General features: G+C 43.1%; 1 protein-coding gene across 1 annotated transcript in view; it reads right to left on the bottom strand.

Moving 5' to 3' along the window:
- The window catches only part of STAB2 (stabilin 2), a 110978-nt gene that overhangs the window by 19917 nt on the left and 63129 nt on the right, over nucleotides 1-27932 (bottom strand). Inside the window, exons 45-58 of the mRNA XM_066633261.1 lie at nucleotides 26426-26545; nucleotides 24020-24067; nucleotides 22061-22144; nucleotides 21417-21560; nucleotides 19158-19298; nucleotides 10982-11041; nucleotides 10601-10777; nucleotides 10415-10507; nucleotides 9383-9529; nucleotides 7691-7747; nucleotides 6301-6424; nucleotides 5983-6132; nucleotides 4913-5017; nucleotides 2463-2570 (exon numbers count right to left, since the gene is read on the bottom strand). Of these exons, the coding sequence (XP_066489358.1) occupies nucleotides 2463-2570; nucleotides 4913-5017; nucleotides 5983-6132; nucleotides 6301-6424; nucleotides 7691-7747; nucleotides 9383-9529; nucleotides 10415-10507; nucleotides 10601-10777; nucleotides 10982-11041; nucleotides 19158-19298; nucleotides 21417-21560; nucleotides 22061-22144; nucleotides 24020-24067; nucleotides 26426-26545 (1558 nt within the window). The remainder of the gene's footprint in view (nucleotides 1-2462; nucleotides 2571-4912; nucleotides 5018-5982; nucleotides 6133-6300; nucleotides 6425-7690; nucleotides 7748-9382; nucleotides 9530-10414; nucleotides 10508-10600; nucleotides 10778-10981; nucleotides 11042-19157; nucleotides 19299-21416; nucleotides 21561-22060; nucleotides 22145-24019; nucleotides 24068-26425; nucleotides 26546-27932) is intronic.

Raw genomic sequence — 27932 nt, 5'->3', positions numbered from 1 at the left:
ATCAGACCCTTTTGACATCCGAAGCGGAGTGAAGCAGGGCTGTGTTCTTGCACCAACCTTGTTTGGGATTTTCTTTGCTGTCCTGCTGAAGCAGGCCTTTGGAACTGCAACAGAAGGCATCTATCTCCGGACCAGATCAGACGGAAAGCTCTTCAACCTCTCCAGACTGAGAGCAAAATCCAAAGTCCAGCTGAAATGTCTGCGTGACTTCCTCTTTGCCGACGATGCAGCTGTCACTACCCACTCTGCCAAAGATCTCCAGCAGCTCATGGATCGTTTTAGCAAGGCCTGCCAAGATTTTGGACTGACAATCAGCCTGAAGAAAACACAGGTCATGGTTCAGGATGTGGACTCACCTCCCTGCATTACAATCTCTGAGCATGAACTGGAGGTTGTCCATGACTTTGTGTACCTTGGCTCAACGATCTCCGACACTCATTCTCTCGATGCCGAGCTAAACAGGCGCATCGGTAAAGCAGCTACCACGTTTTCCAGACTCACAAAGAGAGTCTGGTCCAACAAGAAGCTGACGGAACATACCAAGATCCAGGTCTACAGAGCTTGCGTCCTGAGTACACTTCTGTACTGCAGCGAGTCATGGACTCTTCGCCCACAACAGGAGAGGAAACTGAGCGCTTTCCACATGCGCTGCCTCCGACGCATCCTCGGCATCACCTGGCAGGACAAAGTTCCAAACAACACAGTCCTGGAACGTGCTGGAATCCCTAGCATGTATTCACTGCTGAAACAGAGACGCCTGCGTTGGCTTGGTCATGTCGTGAGAATGGATGATGGCCGGATCCCAAAGGATCTCCTTTATGGAGAACTCGTGCAAGGAAAGCGCCCTACAGGTAGACCACAGCTGCGATACAAGGACATCTGCAAGAGGGATCTGAAGGCCTTAGGGATGGACCTCAACAAGTGGGAAACCCTGGCCTCTGAGCGGCCCGCTTGGAGGCAGGCTGTGCAGCATGGCCTTTCCCAGTTTGAAGAGACACTTTGCCAACAGTCTGAGGCTAAGAGGCAAAGAAGGAAGGCCCATAGCCAGGGAGACAGACCAGGGACAGACTGCACTTGCTCCCGGTGTGGAAGGGATTGTCACTCCCGGATTGGCCTTTTCAGCCACACTAGACGCTGTGCCAGAACCACCTTTCAGAGCGCGATACCATAGTCTTTCGAGACTGAAGGTTGCCAATACCTATTGTATATTAAATTTTTATTTATTTATTTTCAACTCGCCTCTGCTTTTAGCGGAGGAAAGGGGGTTAGAAATCTTTTAATGAATTAAAAGATTTAATTCATTAAAAGATTCCTACCCTGCGTTTCCTCTGCTGAAAGCAGAGTAATTAATTAATTAATCCAGAGAAGACTATGACAGGGCTTCTATTACACTGCAAGCTCTGCAACATTGCAAGCTATTTTTGAAGCTCCGCATCAGTTTTGTAATGCAGCAAGGGTAATAGAGGTCGGCTTTCAGGGGACAGAAATATCAACACAATCCTAAACACACTTTCTTGGGAGTAAGTGCCATTGAACACATTGGAACTTACTTCTGAGTAGACACACACAGGCTTGTGCTGTGGGATTTTTAAGCCCATCAATAATAAGCACATGTACTCTTTTAACCTTAGAGCCTTTCATGTGCAATTTCAGGCAGAATGGGAATGTATGGATAGTTATACGCACAACAACAGAGAAAATATTTTTCTCAGTTCAGAAGACTACTGACACTTTGGTCAAATAACAATAGATATAGACAGAAATGATGTCTGCAACCCTACTAACTTCAAATTTCTAGATTTTGCATAGCAACCTAGGGAAAAACAGGCACTCTTGTCTACACTCTGCCTAAACATAAACGTTTCCGTAAATAACTAAGGGAAAACCAGCCCTTGCTGAATTCTAGATCTGGGGCTACATTTTTTCTTGGACACGTTTTCGGGAGGAGAACATAGACGAGTACATAACTCTTCAAGCTTTAAGCTAAAGGCTTAGATGGAAAGGTCAGAGCTAAAATGGATAGCAGGGCTTGTCTAATTTGCTTGGCTAATTAGCACATTGGAAACTGCAGTCTTTACAAGAGAGAGAATGAAAGACCCCTCAAATCCTATGAGATCCCAATCCAGAGATGCTGTTCTTCAAATGAAGAAGCAGTGCAGAACACACTGATCAGTTCCTTCTGTATGATCCCCAGCTGCGATGAAACCCACCCCCCTTCACATCATGGGCACAAGTGGACCTACAGGGAGGAAGGGAGGACATAGCCCTATTTTGAATCTGATAACAACTCATTAAAATACATATTTGTGGTGTGTACAGATACTTGCATGCTTGATCATTTTGGATAGGAACTGTGTGAAGGAGAAGAGATGCGTGCATGAGGAAAGACTGGGGTCAAAACGCATTCATTTTCCAATGTTTAATTCACAGTTAATTTTTCCACTGGCAGTCAGCAACTTTACCTGTGCATGTGATTCCGTCTCCACTGTAATATGGCTTACACTGGCAGGTATTGTGTTCTTTGCACACTGCATTAATGGAACAGCTGGGTGAACACACAGGGGAGGAAGCTGTGAAGGAAGTTAAGACCACTATTCAAACATTTGGCATCATCTCTAGACTGCAGGAAAATTCTAAATAGACAAAACTAAGGGGGTGGTGAAGGTGGTCCAGATTGCATCCCTGCACACTGAATCAAATTAAGTAGCTCAGATGCATCAACCATAAATGGTTTCAGTTGTGGCTGTTTCATGTCTGTTATAGACCTTGCTTGTGATGACTGGCTATGGTTGAACAATGAGCAGATGTACCGAGTACCTCAGGTGTCAATAATATTCTTCTGACTTCTTGTGTGTGAATAATCAGTGTAGCCATCTCACAGACAGAGCTTATGGTTGTTGCATCAGTATGACAAAAGGCAATGAGTAATCAGTTAGTGTAGTACTGCAGTCTTTGATGTTGTTCCAAGATGGTACAGTTGTGTAATGACCAGGAAGCACAGGTACTACATCGGCAATAGCGGATTGTACTGGTTAGGGATATTGGGTGGAATTAATATGTGGAATAGGTTGTGGCACTGATGACAATGAAATCTCTCTTCTTTTCCTTTGACTAAAGTTCTGAGGTACCATAAGTAAACTATAAATGGAAATGCTGATTCAAACCACTGTGTTAAATGAAGGCATTTTGCTAGTCCTCTTTAAAACCTCCGATTTAAATCAGCACATTCTGGTTTCAGGTGTTATGATGAATGAGTGAGGATAGGTAAGGAAATACATTGCCTTCTGGAGTCATGCTCTTATGGTGATGCTTAACATTTATGCAATTGTTTTTACGTGCTTTACAGGCTTTACTGTGTGAGTTCTCACAAATTAAGGTTCACCCCATGAGATAGGCCACTTAATAAAAGTTGGTAATGTAAATACATGACATTGTATCTACATATTGCAATGGATGGCCTAAGGAACACTATTAGCTGCAATTCAAAGCAAACTTCCCAGGAAGTAACACACAATTAAAAATTAGTTGGGGCCAAATCTAAACCAACTTTCTAGCACTGGCATAGCTGTGCCAATGGAACGCATGCTTCATCCTGCAGTTGGGTGGGACTCACAGAGCCCCCCTCAAAGTAAGGGAATGTTTGTTCCCTTACCTCAGAGCTACATTGCCCTTAGGCTGATGCTGGAAAGTGGGTTAAGATTGTGACCTCAATCACTTAATTCTGATTGGAATAACTTAATTCCAGAATCTTGGAATGAATGAGAACATGTAAAAGATATTGATTCCAGCATGTTCATTAATCGGAAGCAAGATTGGTTATGGACAAAAATAACTATCAGCCCAATCCTACCCCCCTCCCCATACCATGCAGCCATGCCAACGAACTGTTTGGTGCATGCTTTGGTGGTGGTGGGAAATTGGACAATGTGCAGACAATAACTACTGTAATATTTTTTTTATTTACCTCCTGGTAGGTTACCCAATTGTCTATGGGTATCCTCAGACCTATAGCAGTCATTTTGCTGGCACAAATCCAAGGAGAGCTAGGATGTGTTGAGTTGGAAAATGGGAGATAGGATCTGGCAAAAGTCACTGCAACTGGATCCACACTCTCCTGCCCTCGACATGCTCCCTGATTCCTCCCTCTTCTGCCTAGTTATTCTCCTTGCCCTCCACTTTATGCCCATGAACTGCCCCTATGCCAGCCTGCATGTCCGGGTGCCTTCTGGGATGCATGGCAATGGGGATCCACCACTGCAGTTGACTTCTGGCAGCAGCATCAAATGGTCCAGCAGTTGTATAATCTTCAAGCTGTCATAGGCCTTTTATGCCAGTGGGACATGAGTCCCACTATAGCAGGGGTGTCCAAACTTTTTGGCAGGAGGGCCACATCATCTCTCTGACACTGTGTCAGGAGCCCAGGAAAAAAAAGAATTAATTTACATTTAAAATTTGAACAAATTTACATAAATCAATATATTAGAGATGGAACTTATATGAATGAATGAAGGTCTTGCAATAGCTCAAGGCCTATAAAAGGCCTTGCACAAAGCAAGGCCGGCCTTTCTTCACTGCCACTGATGCATCACAGACATGAAACGGCAAGCAATGGAGGGAGCCCTCGTTCCACAGCTCACGTGACAGGTCAAACAGTTGCCCTCACACTGAGAGCAGTTGCATTGGGCCAGCATGGGCTCCAACAAATCTCTGGAGGGACAGAGGCTCATTGGAGACTGAGGGCTCCCGTGAGCTAGACTGGGAGTCTGCAAGGGCCGCAAGTTTGGGCACCCCTGCACTATAGTAAAAAGCCCATAGGAATGGGCCATAAATTGTTTGACAGTCCTAAAAAGTAATGGCAAGAAAAAACCTGTTTTGTAAGATATAACTTAATGTTACTGTTAAATAATCAGACCAAGTTCAGTTTCACAGAGCCGACCAGTCCATCCAGTTTCACAGAAACAGTCTCCTGATCCAGAAATTCCTTCATCACACTGTCCATGCACTGTGCACTCACAGGCTGCAAAAAGAATATCATTAGACTGTTCAGAGCATGATAATTAGGAAGCATTCTATGTAACTCTAAAGCTTGGATGTTGCATTAAGGTCCTAATAAAGACATTTTTTTTACTGCCTCTAATATTTAGAAAATTAAGTTGAAGCCTTGTTTGTGGGGTACAAGACACAGGCAGCTGTATTATATACTGTAGGCCTGTACACTTTGTGATTCACAGATATGAATATAGCTCACCAATGAAGGGTTAAACAAGACATTCTTTTGTTCATGACACCAGGCAGTTATTTAAGCATGTGATTTGCAGCTGTGTGCTTGTTAAATAGAATATGTCACTGGAATTTTATCTCCCTGAGCCAATCACAGGGTGGACGGAAGCATAGGGGGAAATCTGGATTGGACCTGTAGTAGATTTAAAAAGGTCCCCTTTTCCACTTCCTATTGGCCTGATTCAGGCCCATACATTTAACAAGGAAAAGTATGTATATTATGCAGCTGCATAGCATACAGTAATTTCTAATTTGGCCCTTCAGTGATGGGCTATAGTACATTTTGGCCTGTGACTCACAAGTTTGCAGGCTTGCAATATACAAAAGCGGTTTCCAGTTATTATCCCAGCTAACAAACTGGGAAAAGAGGTGTTGAGATTGTGAGTTAGCTAAGGCTAAGGGTAGAGAATTCATTATTTATTTCATTTGTATCTGAACCTCTTGGCATGGAACCCGAAGTGACATACAAGTGTGGGGTTCTCAGGCAATCTCCTATTCAGGCCCTAACCAGACCCAGACCTGCTTTGCTTCAACAACGTAATTACATCATGTGCCAGCTCAGTGCATATCCTGGGCTGAATGCTTAAACTGGAAGTGTTGAAGTCAGCTCTGGATTGAGGAAGCCATGCTCACTCTCCTATCCTGATTATGTGTTCCCAGAAGTAGGATGACATAACTGACTGACATCTGCATGAAACTTACGTCTGCAATCCAAGCCATATCTTCCTGGCAGACAGAGCTCACATGAAGTCCCATTGAAGCCACTGTTACATATGCATTGCCCGGTGCCAGCGTATCCATCCTCACATGAGCCATGATTATTACATGGAGCTTCTGGCCCTCCTGGGCAGGCTGGAGAATAGATAGTAGCTCTGAGTTAGATTGCTGCTGCTGCTGATATTGCCCCCTTCCTCTCCTCAATCTACCTGCCTCCTTGGCCTGATCTCCTCCCCTCCCAGCCAAAGTTTCATGTATCCCTTTCCAGAAACTTCTCAAATGTTCAGCCTTGAAAAGTCTTACCTTGACAGTCATTCCCAAAATAGCTCTTGCAACACTGTGGTATCCTGACCATCATACTGCAATCCTGCCGACAGCCTTCCAAAATTCTATGACTGATTACATAAGTGCATGACTTTTTCTCTCCCTTTTGAATGGACATTTGAAGATGGACAACCCAAAACAAATGCACACACACACAAAAAAAAAAGAAAAAAAAAAGGGGAAATTAGAAGTCTCTGAATGCAGCCCAATCCTGGTTACCAGGATGTTCTGAGATGTTGCTGCATGTATATGGAGAGAAACAATCAAACTGAGTAACCAAATGCGCATAGGTTATGGGTGCAAAAACCTGTCCTAAGTTATTTGTGAAGGACTTTGGAAGTGTCTATACAATAGACTTCAACTGGTTTAAAAGTAATTTTATCTCACCAGGGAACACTGGGAACTGTAGTTTTGTGAGAAGGATTAAGAATGCAGAATTCTCAGCACCAGTTTCAGACTAGAATTCCCAGGATTCTCTGGGAGAATCCATAAAAGTTAAATTGGTATAACATGTACATATGTTTATATTGTATATATGTCCCTATAGACATTAGGGCAAGAGAGGTACATCATAAACATGGGCTGAAACAATGTAACAGAAGTAAAACCCCAGGATCATACATAGGAAGTTGGAGTCACAAAGCCAGGATGTGGAAGTTGGGTCTGTGTGTGTTGGGGGGGGGGGGGGGAAGAGACAACAACAATAACCACAGCTACAACTACTTACTTGAGACGGTTGATATAATCCTAAACTGTGGTGACTATTCATTAGGTTCAGCCACTGATGGCCTCTGCATGGCGACTCCCATGCTCCCATGCATAGGAACTCCCATGCTCCTTTGAGCACCACCTAGTGGTAGTGGCAATATAGAGTGTAGACTAAGGAACCTCCTAAATACATGGTTGCTAATGGGAGGGTCCCACCTAGGGTGAGCTGCTGGTATCAGCAAAGGCCACTCTCCAGGCAGCAACTGTGCACTTGCATGATGCTGAGTCACCCCTTTCCTCCAGTGCTACCTCCCAGTGCTTAAAGCTACAGTTGGGCATCCATTCCCCATTAGCTGCCACACAATGGCTGCTAGTGGTTTCCACTGAGCATGTATCAAGTAAGGACTGAGAGAGTATGACTTAATAAAGAACAATCCAAATCTGGAATCCAAATGCATCTTATGGATGGAAGCATTGGAAGCATCTTATCTTGACTCTGTAACACCATCCCTAACTCATTACTAACCATAAAGGGAGCTGAATGCTTGGAGATATTATTGTGACAGTTGCTTTGTTAATATATGGATTTGCTTACAGTTTGTCCATTTCTCTGAGGTTTCATATTACAATTCATTCATTTAAATTACATGACTGTAATTACCATAGGTTTACTCCCGGGAGGACACTGAAAATTTCTGTAACAATTCCTGCAGTCTCCCTGCAGGGAAACAGAAATACGATTTCTCTGATACAGTCTATAACTTTTAAAAATTGATACTTTATTATCTCAGTCACACTGCAAATACATAACACATCGTCTAGCCATTACATTTTAATTGCAACTCACAAAAGACATATGCATCTTGAAGCCTCACAGTGGTGGCTGTCAACATTCCAACAACAAATAGGTTCTCACATTTTGTATAAGATAGATAGCTCACATAACACCAGGGGGTCTCTAATGTATTTTTGATTATGTGGTTTTGTTCATAAACATCATTTCTTGTGATCTTTGCCACCAATCTCTTTCCAAAGCTGTATCGATTTTCAATTTGTTTTGTTCTTATATGAGCCCTGTTTACATCAAAAGTAGGATGCACTGAATGCACATGGGGAGGAAGGGTTATGGAATCATGTTAGCACCTCCAACATACGTTCTGCACATTCAGCCAAACCTCTGTACAGAGCGCACACTTGTCCATGTGTAGAGCCTCTAAATGCAAGTGGGCACATATAAAAAGCAAGCCAAATGAACATAACTTTGGTGAAAAAGGCAGAGTGGATCAAATTATCTGTGCAATCATATATAATATGGAAGTGACTTCTGGTCAAACCAGAAGTTGGGTTTGCAATTTAATCAATTAAAGTGCAGTCATATGGTAATGCAGCAATGAGGACATTTTGTCTGTTTGTATTTATTTTAGCTTGAAGTCATTCATCTTCTTCTGTAAATTAATAGGGTTCAACAACTAGATCAAATTGTGATAGTAATTAAATGAATGGGCATTCTTCCTTGACTTCAGCAAAATTAAGATTTTAAAGCAGCATACTATAGATCTCTAACTTAGCTCAGAGCCCAATCCTAAACTGAAGATCTGCTGGTGCAGCAGTCCCTTCATTCGTGGAGTGTGTCACAAACATGCTGTAAGGCACATCTTAACACCCAGAGAGTGAGTAGTTCTGGCGGAAAGGCCTGTACCTCCCTGCCAATGCTGTACTCAGGTCTTCTGCAGCACAGTGCAGGTGGCAGTAGGTGGTTCAGAAGTGGGGAGAGGGGTGAGGGAGGGTGGAAGGGGGCAGATCAGGCCTGGAAGGGGGGGCAGGATCGGTGGAGCAAGCCTCTGCCATATCCTAGCCCCCCACCTTGGCCAGCAAGCATTACAATGGGCTGCTTGGACTTCCAGCAACTAAATAGCTAGTAAAGATCTGTGTAGCTCCATAGGGCAGGCTGGGTGTTACTTGGGGTAGAGGAAAAATATCTCCTTACTCCAAGAAGACCTTAGATGAGCACTGGATATGGCAGAGGCCATGTGGCCCTGCTGAGCCAGTGCTTGTTAGGATTGGGTTGCCCATGAATTAACTTCTAAATAGCATGCACAGGATTATATTAGTAGGCTCTGATTTAGGTATATAGGTGAGCTCCAGTGCACAGAAATAGCTCCTGTATATGCAGCGATCCCTTGCACATGCAGGAGCTCTATGTACATGCACATTTAATTTTTGTCTATAAATTGCTTTGTGAATTTTTTTTAACTGAAAAACAGTTTATAAATATTCTTAACAACAACAACACATGGCACCTGCATATGTAAAATGTACTGGATTATTTTGAAATTCAGATGGAAGGACTAACCGAAAAATCAGAGGTGATAAAAGTGTCACAGCGACCTCCAAGGGTAGGATCTGTCAACATGCAGTCAATACCATAAGCAACGCCACCATTAAACTCCAACTGCCTTTGTACTATCTTGCACCTCCTTTCATTGAGGAACAATTCACCCTGAAGGAAAAAGTTTTCAAGTTAACATTGTTTCAGCAGGAAATCCACTGCATTTTTGAAAACAGGAAGCATAATCATCATGTTTGTGAGTCAAAGTTTTGTTTTCTTGCTTTTTTTTTTTTAAATAAAAAAAGGAAGTTGAGTTCTACATATAAATTTAAAATGTGCCCTGAAGCCAATATTTCTCATTTCCAAAGTAATATTTGAATTTTTATTCGTAGGATAACATTTAATACATTCAGGCCCAAAGTATGCATGTTCATTGGATGATCAGTTCTTTCATTGCCATCAGGAAGATGATTACCTAGATCACGTCAGTTCAGCTTTGGGGAGCACTTAAGAGCATCTTGCATTCTCAATGCTCAGATTGTTGTTTAGAGAATTGGGAAACATGATGTTAGGCACTGTACTGGTTTGTACATCTTAACACTATGCCAGTAATCCAGGTAAGCATCTTCTCAAACTGTGGGTCAGGACCCACTAGGTGGGTTCCGAGCCAATTTTAGGTTGGGTCCCCATTCATTTCAATATTTTATTTTTAGTATATTAGACTTGATGCCAACATGCTATGTGACGGCATTTGGGGAGATCTGTACTTTTAACAAGCTACTATGTACATGCTTTTAATAATGATAGTAAATGGGACTTACTCCTGGGTAAGTGTGAGTAGGATTACCGACTGCTTGATGATGTCATCCAGTCATGACATCACTTCCAGTGAATCTTGACAGATTCTCACTGCACTGTGCTGTTATATTTTGAATAAAAATGCAGTAATACTATTCTGGTCTCCTTTGAACCAAAAAGCCATACACTTATGATGGGGCAATAGAGTGGGAGTGGTCAAAAATCCAGAAACGGCTAATGTACTGACAGAATACTCACAATATTGGTCTCATCATCACCACACGTCACACTGAGATCAGAACCTTGAAGTGTCTTCAATGAGTCAGAGGTAGGGAGGGCATAGGATAGAATCTGTGGAAGATATGAAGAAAGAAGGAAGAGCTTTAGACAGTCCAGTACTTCCATATTATAACTAACCTGCAATGATAGACTGAAAACCCCTACCTTAGCACTTCCAATTATATGGAATTTCAAATACTGCTGCAGTTTTCCCTTGTCCGACATTTTAAATAGTAAATCCTGCTGGTCCTTTGGCAGAGCCCTGATCACTTTGTCAGAGGGCCAGAACAAAGTGACTGGTTGATGGAGAGGGTTATTGATAAGACTCATTATTCCTGAGCTCTGAAACAGAATAAAAACGGATTTTCTCAATGGTCAACTACAAACAAATTAAAGTGGATGGCTACACTGGGGTAAGGCTGAATCAGCCTCTCTCTGTTTAGTACCTGCAATCATTGAGGGATATCCACACTACAGACTGATGCTTTAAGTTGAATTGTGGACTTGAAAACAGCACTAAATGGTTGGAAAATCATACAACCTTACCTCCAGCAAGTTGGAGAACATGATGTACCCATTTTTTGCTGCAACTACTTTGAGGTTTTCCTGAGAAGAGAAATTTGCAAAGTTTATTTGACTGTTTAAGAAACATATAATAACACTGGTGTGTTTTCAGAAAGCAATGATATAAAATGTATTATTTTATTATAAGATTGGTATGCCACATCGATAGGTTGCAAACAGTGGCGTCACTAGGATTTGTTTCACCCAGTGTGGGAGACCTGCACGTCACCCCATGCAGTGGGCAGGGCAACACCCCAGGTGATCATCGTGGTGATGTACCATTGCCCCACCCCTACTGGTTTTTTGGCTGTAGCTTTTGATAGAACACAGATATTAAAATGTGGTTTGTTTCATTGCATTCTGCATGAAATTACGCATTGATTGATATATAACATGATAGTATTATTTCTCCAAACTCTGATTTTAGTGATTTTGAAAACTTGTAGAGTCTCACACACACCCGTCAACGTACTAACACCTTATTGCAGCAGTTCTCAAACTTTTAGCACCGGGACCCAGTTTTTAGAATGACAATCTGTCCAGAACCCATTGGAAGTGATGTCATAGCCAGAAGTGACATTATTAAGCAAATTAAAATAAATCAATATAAATAATTAAATTAAAATAAAAGAAATAATTAAATAAAGGGGAGCCCGTTCTGTTCCACCAAGTGAATTTTCTCTGTAGTCTGCCTGCAATAACACCCCTCCCAAAGAATCAGTAAGATTTTCAGCCCTCCCCAGTGCCCAGTTTAAAGTTCTTCTATTTCAAGCATATCAGGATAAAGACCCACCTGGCTTTACAAGTGCAAAATAGAAAACATTCCCCTTACCAGTTCAAGCCTCTTTGTTTTGTCCTTTTTAGTACGGGGGGAAGGCTGCTTTCTGGAGCATTTGTTGTGCTCCAGTTCCATAGGATCGGGACCATTCTGGTATCCTCACATTTCCCTTTGCCTGGCCTGACCACAAGCCAAGGCACATCTGTCTACTCGTGAGTAAACACAACCGTGTGGCTTAGTTTCGCTTTCCATAGGGCTCAATACACTCGCAGCTGGGAGGAAGGGACCTCCTTCTTGGGTGTTTTTTGGAAGCTGCATTCATTGGATAGGGACCATTTTGGTATCATTGGATTCCTCTCAGTTTGCCCTTTCCGATGGACTAAGGCACGTATGCCTACTCACGATCAAATGCGTGATACGGCTTGGTTTCACTTTCCATAGGGCTCCATGCATTTTTTTCTTTCTGGTTTTTTGGCCATAACTTTTGAAGGAAAGGAGCTATTTCACTCCAGTGTCTTGCATTGCATTCTGCTGGAAATTCCGCATCCAGCGGTATATGGCATGATGGGGATGCTCCTAAAACCGCGATTTTAGTGAGGGAAGGCCCTGGAAGTTACAAGTTGTATGTAGCCATTATGCTGAACCAAAATATTTTAGATGCAAATACATCTCACAAAGAAGACTCATGAGAGAGAGAGCATTTGGGATATCAGAATGTATGTATGAGCCAAATGTTATGTTATGTTAGAGGGATGTTAGCATGTTCACAAGCACAGTTGCCAAGAAGAGTTTAGATCCTTCTTACCCAGAAGCCTTAGAGGAAGGACTACAAGCTAGGAGTCCTCAAAGGAAAGTCTGTTAGGAAGGAATCAAGGATACTTCCTAATTGGTCTTTTATAAGAACAAAATTAAATGAGAAGTATAATAAGTAAAGGAAATGGGTAAATAAGAAATAAAAGAATAAGTTAGGAAATAAGTTAGGGAATAAAAGAATACAGTAAAATCAAATGAACTCTGTGTCACCCTTCAGAATCAGAGCTAGCCTAACACACAGAGGTCCCAGATAGATAAACAGAGGTAGTTAATTGCTTAAGCAATAAACCAATTTGACACAATCAAGATAACAGCAATTAGTTGTCAAGCTAACTAGGTAAAATTTATAGATTCAAGCTGAAGCTTCAAAGAATCCCCTTGACTAACTGCTTGCTGCTGGAATCCCCCCTCTTCATCTGCAATTCTAAGACAGTATTGAGCAGAGAAGGGAAAAACACACAGAAGAGCACATTGGATTATTTTAAAAGCCAAAAGACATTGTTAAACCAAAATAAAGTTTAAAATAATGTATTTACAGAGAAACAGTGTAACATCTAAGAGTTAGGCTGCAGACTGAAAGGCCTACGATTAGACAAATTCCCTTTTATGATCTCTAAAACAGTAGCAAATTAGCCAGAGCAATAACAGTAGATAGAGAGTGACAGATTCTGCTACCAGCAGAAGTGTTTTGTTTGGGTAAAAGTTGTAAAATAATTAGTAGGAGAGATTAGAGGTCAACAGAAGCCACATGAAGTCCACAAGTGAAAATGCAGCTTCTGAACAGTTTGATTCAGATGCTCAAGTACCAAATAGGGACTTTAAAAGCTGTTCTAAAGTCATTTAAAAGGAAAGTAGCAAGTTAGCAAGTATATTCTTTGCTGAATATTAGTTAAATTAATAAGGGAAAACAAAGTTAAAAGGATTTAAGTCTGCCTTAGAGTGAAGCTTGCAAAATAAAGGCAGTACAGCTAATGTGGAATGTGGAATTCTTATCTAAGCAGGAATATTTCAAACCTGACAACTAACTAAAATGCCCAGACTTTCCTAGGCGCCAGAATAGATAGTGAATTTAAGAATATTTCTAATAATAAGGAATAATAATTAATCTTGGTAGGCACAGACTCATTAACAGGGAGTCTGTTCAAACTCAAAGTTGACAGAACAGATATGAACTACATATCAAAGTTGGCAGAATCTGATAAGGAAGAAGCTTCAGGAATGTGGGAGAGAGAGGCCTCCAGCTAGAGATTTCTCTTGAAAATGCAACTTATATCAGAGAAGAGAGATTTTATGGAAATTAGAAATCCTATAATAACTTCTTGTAGGAAAAAGTTACAAAATAATTAAAATTAGATTAGAAGAGAGAATAAATTGGTGGTTAAAATAAGTATAAACACGGATTAAAATAAATGAATTATTACAAGATTAGTGTAATTGGGAAAATTAAGATAGAGGCACACTGCCCCCTTTTGAAATAGTATTGACATTACAGAAAGGGGAGGAGTTCTCCAAAATGGCGAATACAGTAACCTGAGATATTTAAGAACATAAGAACAGCCCCACTGGATCAGGCCATAGGCCCATCTAGTCCAGCTTCCTGTATCTCACAGCGGCCCACCAAATGCCCCAGGGAGCACACCAGATAACAAGAGACCTCATCCTGGTGCCCTCCCCTGAAGCATACATTTAAATGTATGCTCCAGATATGGCAATAGCCAATGGAAATATCCCCATATCCGACATCACAGGCTCTAACAAATATGACTGGAGTTTTCTCGAGACAAAGAACCCACAGGTATAAATGGTCACACCCAGCAGGGAATGTTGCTTTTTCTCTGGGACACTGAGAGACCACAGCTCTCTGTGTTCCCCTTTTTGAACCACCAAGAGAAGCCCATTGCTGGCAATGAATAAAGACTTGGAAATCACCACAATTTCAGTCTGCTGAGTTAGTTTTGAACCCTAAAGACACCGTGCAACATTAGCGCGTCATCCCCCCAGTGCACATCACCCCCCTTGTGCGTCACCTGGTGCGGCCCACACTCCCCTAGCAATGCTGCTGGTTGCAAAACCCTCAAGGATTTGTGCGCATTCTGTTAGCCAGCAACTATTCTTTCAGGGCAGGCAGTGGGAGGTTTGTGCATCCCTAATAATTATTAATAATAGCATTGGTGAGAACAGTCTAAGTGAAGGTTCTCGGAATAAAATAATACATTTTTGCAACAATGAATGATTTGCCTGTATTATACTAGTAAAAAGAACCAGTTATCACAATTAATTATCTCTGGCATTTTAGCAAAGATATGCGATGTAGAAACTTCCTGAAGCTAAGTAGGCCTGGGTCTGCTAAGTGCTGAATGGGAAACCTCTAAGGATCACAATAAAGGCTGGCCCATCCATTAGCCCAGTCCTGAGCTGTCCAGCACCCAGAGGAGCAGCAGTGCCAAAATGGTTGCCACTGCTGTTACGTGAAAATCCCCTTTTGCCTTTTAGTTGTGATTTTCTATATATCTGGTTATAATATCATGCAAGCTAAATTGTTCTCCCAGCATACAGGCCACATTTCCAGGACTCTGGTCAAGCCAGGACTCTGGTCAAGCCAGGACCAATTTCCAGGACTCTGGTCAAGCCTGTCCCAGTGAGCGCAACCTGCAGGTCCTCCGAGGTGCTCGCAGCAAAGTCCAGCAGGCTGCCAGGAGATGTGCTAACGACTACTGGCTTCAGCTCTGTTCCGAGATACAGATAGCAGCTGACACAGGCAACATCAAGGGGATGTATGATGGTATCAAGCAGGCCCTAGGTCCAACACAGAAGAAAATTGCCCCTCTGAAGTCTGCAACAGGCGAGGTCATCCAGGATCGGGCGCAGCAGATGGAACGCTGGGTGCAGCACTACTCTGAGCTATATTCCAGAGAAAATGTAGTCACCGAAGAAGCGCTGAACAACATTGAGTGCCTGCCTGTGCTGGAGGAGCTTGACAGTGAACCAACCCTAGAAGAACTTCACGTGGCCCTGGACTCCCTTGCCTTTGGCAAGGCACCTGGAAAAGACAGCATCCCTGCTGAAGTCCTAAAGTGCTGCAAAGAGATCATCATCACTGAGCTGCATGAAATCCTTTGCCTCTGCTGGAGAGAAGGTGGAGCACCTCAAGACATGAGGGATGCAAACATCATCACGCTGTACAAGAACAAAGGCGACAGGGGTGACTGCAACAACTACCGTGGCATCTCTCTCCTTAGCGTTGTAGGAAAGTTGTTTGCCCGAGTTGCACTAAAGAGGCTCCAGGTACTTGCAGAGAGCGTTTATCCAGAATCACAGTGTGGATTCCGAGCCAACAGGTCCACCACTGATATGGTATTCTCTCTTAGACAACTGCAGGAGAAATGCAGGGAACAACGACAGCCACTCTTTATAGCCTTCATAGATCTCACGAAGGCTTTCGACCTGGTCAGCAGGGATGGCCTCTTCAAGATTCTCCCCAAGATTGGATGTCCACCCAGGCTCCTCAGCATCATCAGATCCTTCCACAAGGACATGAAGGGCACTGTTGTCTTTGATGGCTCCACATCAGACCCCTTTGACATCCAAAGCGGCGTGAAGCAGGGCTGTGTTCTTGCACCAACCTTGTTTGGGATCTTCTTCGCTGTCCTGCTGAAGCAGGCCTTTGGAACTACAACAGAAGGCATCTATCTCCGGACCAGATCAGATGGAAAGCTCTTCAACCTCTCCAGACTGAGAGCAAAGTCCAAAGTCCAGCTGAAATGTCTGCGTGACTTCCTCTTTGCCGACGATGCAGCTATCACTACCCACTCTGCCAAAGATCTCCAGCAGCTCATGGATCGTTTTAGCAAGGCCTGCCAAGATTTTGGACTGACAATCAGCCTGAAGAAAACACAGGTCATGGTTCAGGATGTGGACTCACCTCCCTGCATTACAATCTCTGCGCATGAACTGGAGGTTGTCCATGACTTTGTGTACCTTGGCTCAACGATCTCCGACACTCTTTCTCTCGATACTGAGCTAAACAAACGCATCGGTAAAGCAGCTACCACGTTTTCCAGACTCACAAAGAGAGTCTGGTCCAACAAGAAGCTGACGGAACATACCAAGATCCAGGTCTACAGAGCTTGCGTCCTGAGTACACTTCTGTACTGCAGCGAGTCATGGACTCTTCACTCACAACAGGAGAGGAAACTGAATGCTTTCCACATGCGCTGCCTCCGACGTATTCTCGGCATCACCTGGCAGGACAAAGTTCCAAACAACACAGTCCTGGAACATGCTGGAATCCCTAGCATGTATGCAGTACTGAAACAGAGACGCCTGCGTTGGCTCGGTCATGTCGTGAGAATGGATGATGGCCGGATCCCAAAGGATCTCCTCTATGGAGAACTCGTGCAAGGAAAGCGCCCTACGGGTAGACCACAGCTGCGATACAAGGACATCTGCAAGAGGGATCTGAAGGCCTTAGGAGTGGACCTCAACAAGTGGGAAACCCTGGCCTCTGAGTGGCCCGCTTGGAGGCAGGCTGTGCAACATGGCCTTTCCCAGTTTGAAGAGACACTTGGCCAACAGTCTGAGGCTAAGAGGCAAAGAAGGAAGGCTCATAGCCAGGGAGACAGGCCAGGGACAGACTGCACTTGCTCCCAGTGTGGAAGGGATTGTCACTCCCGAATCGGCCTTTTCAGCCACACTAGACGCTGTTCCAGAACCACCTTTCAGAGCGCGATACCATAGTCTTTCGAGACTGAAGGTTGCCAACTAACTGGTCAAGCCACAAGCTCATGATTACACAACCACTACCCCCCATGGTTACACATTATGTGAGAAAGTCTTGTGTCTTAATCCAATCACTGTTTAAGTGTCTCCTACATTACTGTATGCAAATGATTTTGGTGTTACTGGTTCATTGTATTGTTCCTACACAGAAGCTCATGGTTACACAACCCCCGCCCCACAGCCACACATTATGGGAGGAAGTGTCTTAATCCAATCACTGTTTAAGTGTCTCCTACATTACTGTATGCAAACTTGAACTGCCTTCTTGTGTTGCTGAGTCATTGTATGGTTTCCACTCAGTCTTTGTTAAGTTCCCCCTTCTAGGAAGCCAACCATTGATCCCATTGAATTTTGCTGATTACTGATCCCCATTCAAATGTATACATACTCCAAGCACCCAGCCTTGTGTTCGCAATCAGACTACCATCCAGGTCAGCACTGTCTCCCCAACCCCTTATAAGAGAGAGCTTCCTCTCCTCGCCACAGGAACTCCCCCCCCTCCAACTGACTCTACAGGACAGGTAAATATCTTGTGCCTAGAACTCTTTCCCTTCTTACCCCCCTTTTTCTCCCCTTCTATCCCCATCTTTAGTTAGCAGCTGAGGTTGGCAGGAACCCTAAAGCCTTCCCTACAACTCCCCTTCCTTATCTGTTTTCCTCTGATGCACCAAATACTCTTCACACGCAACCACCATGAAAGCTAGGTACCAAGAAATATATTTCTCCGTGTGCATTATTTTTACCTTTGTTCTTTTGTAATAAACCATAATCTTTTGTTGAAAGTTATCTTTCCCTTAGTCTCCTCTGTAAGCAAAAGGGAATTTCTCTGCATTACATCGTCTTGTTATCCAGCCTACGATTCTAATGTTCCAATAAGGGCAGTGTAATAATTCCCCTAAACAAAACAGCCCTTTTGGTAACACTGCATCCTATGGCCATCAGGCACCTGACAGTGGTTTCTCGGGGGGGGGGGAAGGGGACATTTGTCGCCTTCCCCCTGGTAAGGGAGGAGGACCCACAATGGGGCTACTAGATTGTGCGCTGGCTATTCACCCGGCACAGAGTAAAGCAGCCCTGTGTTGGGCTGGGAGGCCTGACAAGGGGATCTGGATCTGGTGGAGCAGAGCTGCACTGGTCCCACCCCCTCCCTTCCCATTCCCTGCCCCTCCCCTGCCTTTCCCCATCCTCTTCTCACCCCACGACGTCTTCCCCCACTTCGACTTCCTATCCACTATCCACTACTCTCCCAGAGCTCCAGGCAGCATATGAGAGACTTCCACTTGGTGCTGGGTCAGCGTGTGTTTGCACTGAGCCAGTGCTGGCCAGGAGCAGAGTGCCTTTAGTCACATTTGTTACACTCAGCATCGGTGCTGGGCCGGTATGGGCCCGGTAGGATTGGGTCCTTGAGCAGTGACCACAGGCAGCAGACTAGTGAGGGCCACCCATCTTTAACTGCCTGCCTCTACTGCTTCTCCTTCTCCTTCCACTCCCTAGACGGGAAAAAGAAGAAAGGAACAGAGAGAAAGGAAATGTGGAACTGGAACATTGGAGAGCAGAAGGAACATTGGAGAGCAGGAGGGGCAGAGGCTTGCACATTAGTGGGTAAGAGGGACAGCATTTAGCATGTTGCCTCAGGCATCAAGATGTGTTGGGCTGGCCCTGATCACAGTGCATGTTTACTGAGGCCCATAGAAGGAAAGGAGGATGTAAAGAACACTCTGCAATCTTATTTTAGCTAGTGCAATCTGTTTAATTTGTTGACAACCCCGATATATTTTTTTTACATACCCTATCCATTTTTACTTGTCCAGGCAGGAACTCTTGAGTCTTCTGCGGAACCAGGACCTTATCTATGAGATGGATGACTCCATTTGCACAAATTATGTCACTGATTACAATCTTAGCTTTGCCATTCAGATAAACTGAACTCTGAAAATGCAATGCAAAATTAGCCAAGAACATTTTCAGCAGACCCATAACGTTTTAATATGAACAGAAGCATGATAAACAGACCTGCACTTTACAAGAAAAAGGCAAGAAATATGTGTTCCTTTCAATACTGTGCATAATGAACCCAAGATCATGCTTACTTAGAAGTAAGAGTCAGAATTCAATGAGACTTATACTAGAGACACATGTGCAAAGGACTATTGATCTCTTGATTCCAAAATGGGATAAACTCTAACATAGAGCTTCCTTCCATAGGTGGCAACATGTGAATCAGCCTTTAGCAATACTGTGTGATAATTCCCTATCAAGTACCTATTCAAAAAAGTAAACAGCTGTTCCTTATTTACTTGCTTCAAGCCAGTTGTGATTCTCCCTCTTTTTTAAAATGATCCATGAAGGTGAACCTATACATAGGCAGCCTAACTGACCCTGCTAACTGGGCAAAGAGGTACTTTTAAAAGTACAGGTTGAGCCTCATTATTTCATGGTGGGTTCCCTTCCAAGCACTCACAAAGCTAGCACTATAGCAAATGAATTTAAAAAACAAAGTTTCTTTGCTCAGTGATTTAAAAACAGCCCTGATGACCTTTGTGATGTAAGATAAGAGTCATTAAGAAGACAATCTATCAATCAGTCATCCTCCAAGAGCTTACCAAGGCACTTCACTCAGCCCCTCCCTTCACCAATGCAAAATGATCACCTTCCTTTCACATACTCAAGGGCAAGGGAGGGGTCCCCTGGAGAGAGAAGGATTGATGGATTGTCAGCCAGCTTCCCCCTCTCTCTCATTAAGGAGGCTATTGTTCAGTTTTTAAAACTGATTTTAAACGGGTGCATTTTTCCTCTTCTCCAGGGATCAGCACATTTATTCTCATTTGCAGGGGCCATTGTAGATTTGTTGAGTCAAATCTATGTATAAAAAAATCTGTGTATAAACAGGCTGGACCTGTAGTGTCATATTTGGCAGGGGGAGAGCATTTTCACCCCAGCATGGCATTTTTTTTCAGTGGCTGCTTTTAATGTGTCTTTTGCATATTTTTTTAGGTTGTGAGTCCTTTTAAGGCACTGATCTGAATACATCGGTAGAGGGGACCATTTATTTAGTTAGGTAAACTGTTTTGTGAACTACTTTTTGTTAAAAAGCAGTGTACAGTCAGGGTGACCAGATGTCCTCTTTTTCCAGGACATGTCCTCTTTTTAAAGCCTCATGCCCTGGAAAAGAACTTAAACATCCTCCTTTTCCCTGTGAGCAGCCCTTGCAGGCAGCGCATACCCTTTATTATTATTATTAACAGTATTTATATACTGCTTTTCAACTAAAAGTTCACAAAGTGGTTTATAGCCTTCTTGTAATTAAGCGGTTTATTATTAACAGTATTTATATACCGCTTTTCAACTAAAAGTTCACAAAGCGGTTTATAGCCTTCTTGTAATTAATAAATTATATGAAATAAATTACATGTAATATAGTTTTAAATTAAATAATAAGTAATATAGTGTTTAAATTAACAACATGAAATCAATATACAAGTGTTTTTAGCTTTTATTTTGCCATGTCCTACATTTTTCTTGTATGTCCTACATTTAGGCATTCCTTGTCCTCTTTTGTAGTTATGACATCTGGTCATCTTGTATACAGGTAGTGCCTCGTACTCACTGATTTGGTATCCACTGATTTGACTCTCCACTGATACCGAGATCTACCTTTAAACGCCTTGTAACAAGAAAAAAAGAGCACCAAAATCCAATTTCCTACCTTCATGCTGTTAGATAATTATAATTTCATTCCATTAGATTCCATTATTCACCCCATCTAGTGGCTGAATGTGGTATAGTGTTTATTCCAATGCATTCTGGGGCAACAATAAAGGAGCAGGAAACCTGGAAGGGGGGTCTTTAAAATTAATTTCCCACTGATATTGTATCCATTGATTTTTTTGACCACTAGGGGTTCTGGAATGGAATCCCATTGTGTAAGGTGGCACAACCTGTATACATATTTATTATCATCATCATATGTCTTGCAAGTTAAGTTCCATAGAGTTCAATGGTACTTAACTCCCAGGTAAGCATGCAAAAGATTGCAGCATTATTTACCTGTGCAAAGGTGATCTTGATCTGATCTCCCTGGATAGTGGTGACAGTTTTATCTGATGTCAGATCATTATAGAGGAGCCCTGTACAGGACACTATATGATAGCGAAGGACCTGAGGCATCACGCCTTTGGTAATCCAGTCAGCCTGGAGGGAGTCAAAAAAGGCAATAAATAGGGAGTGAAAAGAGCAAGTAGTGTATAGTGAACACACACACACACAGAGAAGATTGTGAGTTTGCTTTCTGATTAATGGGAATAGATTCTGAATCTGAGGGATTGAACAAAAAAGCCTCTTAATGTTTTTTCATGACTGTGGCTGTTTTCATGAATGGGCAGTTCATCTCTGGTGGTGGGGTCTGAGATGAATATTGGGCAGATTTTGTGTTAGAAATTTTGAGCTGGGGTGCAGCCTTGGGGTTCAAACGCTTTCACTGGGGATCCGATGTCTTTGCATTTTGCCTCCACTTATGCTCTGCTTATACATACGTAAATAAAATGAATGCTGCAAAGACACCATAAGCCTCCAGTGTTCTTTCATCACCAAAGGAAGCTAATCTCAGCAGCTCCAGGAACTTCTCACCACTACATGGAAAACTAAGGAGCATACAGCAATAACTTCTAGCATTGTCTTATCTGGGGGCTTACCTGTATTTCAGTCTGAAGTGCTTCTCTGATGGGTACAAAAACAGTGAAAGGGCCCATGTTTGCCAAGTCTTTTACACCATAATCCTGCAATAAAGAAATGAAGAAGATTTAATATTTTGTTCATGTCAGGGCCAAACTAAATGGTCAGCACAACCTTGTCCTGGTAAACACACACTTGCCACATTTTTCTATAAAGCAGGGCGTTAGGACTGGGGTATCTGCTTTTTATACCAAACAAGAGCATGGAGGAGGGGGGGAGAAAATCCCTGCCTTAACTCACTATGGTCAGGTGCTTGAAGCAGTTTCCTCTCTGCCGGACTCACTTCCATATTGCTTCCCTCCAGAATAACCCCTTCAGTGGCTGTTCCCTCTGGTCACACACCTGACTGGCCCCACGTACCACATGATGAGAGACAGGAGCATGTAGGTCCCTCTCCCACCTCCCAGAGCATATTCCACTTTGCATAATTGTGTAGGGAGGGATGTCCAAAACGGTCACATATGATTTAAGTGCTGCATTTTGCATGTGATTATGCAAAGCAGAACCAGAGAGTGCCAGAACCAGAGAGTGGGGGTTGCATGTGTTCAAAAACTGGCCCAATATGTAACTGGTAATCAATATGTAAGCTTTGGCACCTGAATTGGTTACTCCTTTCCCTTCTCATCCCCTTTGCCTTTTGCATCATGACTATCAGATTGTAAGCCTGCTAGCAGGGTCTGGGTCATTTTTAAAAAATATGTTTTCAGCACCAAGAAAATTATAGGTGCTTCATAAAAAATTATTTGTGTGCCTGCCCCAATAGTGAGCATACTTTCACACCATCCAGAATATTAGACATTTGGTGCACATGTTAACAAAGACACCTCAATTGTTAGAAAAGTCTGAAAATGAGATCATTTTTTAACCTTAACCCTAGACACCATAAAGATCAGAATTACAGCACAGAGGCAAGGGCTGAACTATGCAGGCTGCTGAATCATGATCCTTGTGCAGGGGAGGGAAAGAGAAAGGATATTTTAAAGGACTTCCTCTCTGATGGTTCTTCTGCTCATCCCCCCCCCCCCAACAGGCAAACATGCTGCTTTTTTCCCAGTGGCAGAAAGGACAGAGATACCCATCTCTTGTGGCTGAAATGTAGCATGGCATGTGAGCATTAGAACTTTTTAATGAAACATCTTTTATTCTGGGATCCAATTGTGTTTTATTGTTTTTTGTGGTTTTAATTGTTTTTAACACTGTTTTCATCTTACTGAAATATTGTTGCAAGCTGCCTTGAGGGCCCTTAAGAAGGGTGGAAGGGTGGGGTATAAATCTCTTAAACAAACAAACAAACAAACAAACAAACAAACAAACAAACAAACAAACAAACAAACAAACAAACAAGGGATGGAGAACCAAAAGGACAAATAGATTTGGGTTTAGAGACCACATTAATCTTGTAATTTTCTTTTTCTTTTCTGAATTGGATCTACAGGGAACCCTTTCCCCCATACAATGGTCCTGATGCCCCTGTCCAAGCTGCACAGACACTTGGAGAAAAAGCAAACTATTTAAAGTTTGTATCTCTCACCTCCCCCCTGATAATGTGGTGCCCAGCGTAGCTGGGGAGTGGCAAAAAAACCCACAAATTATCACTAGTAGTGTTTGTTTCTGGTGAGTAAGATAGGATTACACCCTAAGTTTTACTGAACCCAATGGGCTTCCTTGTGAGTAAAATAAATAACACTGTTTTCAAACACCCCTCATTATCACTAATCGGATGAGGAAATCTGTCAGAGTTGCCTCCCACTAGTGATTACTGCCTATTCTCTTGAGCGATCCTTGATAGCATAACATCATTGACCATTTCAGCCTAATGCATTCAACACAGTGTGTTCCCTTCCTTGCCAATATTATCTGTACATGTGGCTGAATGAACACTCACAGAGATCAGAGTATGGTACAGAAACCCTTCTTACCGATAAATATGTGTTAAATCGAGATATGTTGGAATCCCTTAAAAGCTCCTTCAATAAGACGACAAAAAGAAACAAGTCAGTCAATGATGGCACAATGTAAATGTATACAACCCTCACAGAAACAAAACCACATGAGTTTATTTTTATTTATTTAGAAAACTTCTCCCATTCTTTAACTAGCAGGTTCTCAGAGCAGTTTGCATAGGGTTAAAATCCAAATACACATACAGAACAACAATGCAAAACAATAAAACAGATAAGGCAAGTAAAATTCCACCATTAGAACTAATTAAACCTGATAAAATGCACTACACATGATCTTAAAGGATGTTAATACCGCATCTCCATTGAGAACTTTTGGTATTATTTAGATATAAAAAAGGGCAGTGGAAGAAAGAAAGCAGGAAATGGAGGGGTTGACGGGTGACAGCAACCCCTCCACCCAGCAAAAGTGTTCTTGAGCATTTGTCTGGGTCATGAGAGGGTTTTCCCTCCAGGATGTACAAATCTACCGCGGCTAGACTTGAGTTGAATCCTGAGTCCCTGCCCCTTTTGACTTGACTTGTGCATGAATGGACGGCCATGGGGACTTGTCCAGAGTGTTTTTAGGATTCTATTTGACTTGTTTCAAATCTTTTTGATACTGTCGGGGTTCCCCTCCTCCCACAGGTCCCCAACTTACCCAGGGAGAAGACTTCTGGGCTAGAGGATCAGGGAGGAAGCCGGTGGAACATGAGGCCACCTTCCCATATGCTGCCTGGGCACTCATGTGGGCGGCAAAGCACAGCAGAGGAACACTGCGTGCCGAACCCCCCGCTTCTCCCTCCACCTTGGAGGAGGGAGGGGGAGACAGGACGCAGGCCATTTGGCTGCTGGGCAGCCGCCCCTCCCCCGCCTCAGGGGAGAAGGGGAGCACTCCCTCGCCCAGCCAGCTGGGACCTGCCTTGCTGGGCTGGGCACCTGGCTATGATATCGGGAGCCCACAGCTGGACCTCCCGACGTCGTCTGCAGAGCTACAGGACCCAGGACTGGCAGAGCTACAGGACTGGCAAATGCTGCCAACCCAAAGAGGGGGAGCTGGGTGACACCCCCCTTTCTTCTGGTGAACTAGTCTGAGGCCTCCACAAGGGGGTCCCCCTCAGAAAGGCCGGGCGGACCCTCCCCTCCCCCCACAGGGAGACCTCACAGATACACATATCAGACATGGCTCCGTGGAAAAAACAGAGCTCTTGGCAGGGGTGTGTGTGTGTGTGTGTGTGTGTGTGTGTGTGTGTGTGTGTGTGTGAGAGAGAGAGAGAGAGAGAGAGAGATTTCATTTGATACTTCCCTGATGTCCACATCCCATCTGTAAACAAGGTGGGAGGGGGTGGGACATACTGCATGAGAGCAGGGACAGAATTGGCAAGCAGGAAGAGAGTCACACGCAGCAGCTTGGAGGTTTACAACCCAACCCTTTGCAGCTCTACTCAGAAGTAGTCCCATTGCAGCCAGTCATTCAATGAGCCTGCAGGAGCCATGCCATGAGTTTCTCTTGGATGGCTAGGGACCTCCTCTCCCCACCTTCTCCCCACATTTGTCCAGGGGAAAAAACCTTCATCCAATGATCATTGATTCCTTCAGAGATGGACAAGAGATCCCACTCCCACCTCCCTCCCCCTGGCTTCTGCTCAATGCAAAACTAAAACATTAACCCTTCCCTGCCTCCTGGCTGGAAGTTCCCTGCTGCTCACCTGGTCTGAATGATGGCCCCACAGGGTCTTTCACACCATGAAAAAAAGTAATCAAACACACCCAGACAGACTTGAGTCTGTATGCGTGGGAACTCATTTCTGAATCAGTGGTCTCAGACTTGAGTCAGTGCCGGAGTTATTGACATGCCTGACTCGAGTGTATATGAGTCAGCAAAAACATGTGTTTTTGCAACTTGGAGTCACCTGACTTGAGTTCCCATCCCTGTTTCCCTCTGATTAATAACTCCAAAATAAATAAAGAGTAGCACAGGCAACAATTTAAAATGGTTAGTTTAGAACATTGTATGTTCACTTGCACATCTGTATTAGAACTCAGCTTATGATTGAAAAGTGAGGTGAGTTCCCTTGCGGAGGAGAGGTAGAGGGTGGGAAAGGGTTCTTCGCTTTTCCCTGACTTGCTATTTTGTCTTTGCAAATGTTTCCCAGTCAGGGTTCTGTAAGTTCATTTGCCATGTCACAAAGCGAAGCAGCTGGAGGAAGAAATTTCAGGGGGAAGCTGGGAGAGGGGAAAAAAAAGATGAAGCACCACTTTCCTACCAACCAATTTTTCATTGCGAAATTCCCCTTTCTTCCCATAACTTTACTTGCTGTAGTTTAGTCCATTGCTACTGAGCATAACTTTCCTGTTAAACATTCAACAAAACAAACAATGTACCTGCAGGATACTGCCTCTGCAAGTGAATCCATCACCAATGTAGCCAGTTTTACAGGTACAAGTGATTTCTGACTGTTCGGTATCATTGCAGAGTGCATATTTTCCACAGCCACCATTATTCTGTTAGTGTTAGGGGAGAATCAAGAGTAAATAAAATCTCTTTTGCAGAGGTGCATTTCAGGGCTTGTAGAAATTATAGACTAAAATGGGCACAAGTTAGTCAAAGTCAATATCTTTTAAGTTTCCCTGATTTCAGTGGGGGAAAGTAAAGCAGGTACCTCTCCCATTGGCACCGCTACCTACTCATTCATTCACCTTCTTGTGGCACACAAGGATGGAACTCTGCAGGTTTTTGGTTCCTCTCTAGCGCAGGTACAATCCACGTGGAACTGGGGGAGGTGAGTAAGTAGCATTGCAATGCGAGGGCTGGAGCAGTACTCTATGGTTGATTGCAGCTGAACCAATTTCTTGCCAATCCATTTCTTTGGATGCAACTTTGTTCTGATATTATCGGGGAGAGAGAGAAAAATTTCTCTCCATCCACAATCTGTCCTTAATCACCTTTTTTCAATCAAAAAAGTTCAAAACATCATAGCCTTTCCTTGTAAGGAAGATGTGCCAGCCCCCAGAGCATTTGCGTTGCCCTCTTATGCAACTTTTCCAGTTCTACAATATTTTTTTGAAGTGCGGCAACCAGTACTGCACGCAATATTTCTAGATGTGGTTTTATAGGGGCCTTATAATATTAGCAGTCTGACTGTTGATCTGTTTCCTAAAGACCTTTAGCAAGGAATTTGTCTATTTCACAGCTGCCACACATTCAGTAGATGTTTTCATTGAGATGTCCAAATGACTCCACAGATTCTTTTCTAGTTCATCACTTAACAGCTCATACTGTAAGGCAGTGTACTGTATATATAAAGTTGAGATTGTTTTTGCCCCAATATGGATTACTTTGTACTTGTACTTTGTATGAAAGTACTGACAGATACAAAGTAGCAAGCTAGGCATCATTCCAAGCCAGTAAGAAGTCTTGCTTGTGATGAATTTTTTGTTTCATTTGTACATTTTTGTTCCGTCTGTATTTCAAGAAAGTGAGGGCTGCATGAATGGTTCCCCTCCCCATTTTACCTTCAAAACATCCCTATGAGGTAGGCTAGGATGAGTGTGGTGATTAGTGCAAGATCACCTAAGAAGGTTCATGGATGAGTGCGGACTTGAACCTAGAACTCTCTAGTCCTTGTCTGAAAGTCTCATTACCTCACACTGACAGGTGAGAGGCTGACAAACATTAAAATATTTTTATTTTAATCAATCTCCCCATATCTCCTCAAAAACATGGCTGCCAAGGCTGAAGGGAGAAAATGGAATGTTGTCTAATTAACCAGCATATTCTGGAAATAGGTCCTCAACAATAAAATTAATGCTTGGTAACAAGATCTGAATGTGTGTGCTATCTATTCTAGTAGATGACTAGCTAATGGGAAAGAGAACTGGGTTTTTTCAG

The sequence above is a fragment of the Tiliqua scincoides genome, chromosome 7 (genome assembly GCF_035046505.1).
Source record: "Tiliqua scincoides isolate rTilSci1 chromosome 7, rTilSci1.hap2, whole genome shotgun sequence".
NCBI classification, from domain to species: domain Eukaryota; kingdom Metazoa; phylum Chordata; class Lepidosauria; order Squamata; family Scincidae; genus Tiliqua; species Tiliqua scincoides.
This window is presented reverse-complemented; position numbering and strand designations above follow the sequence as displayed.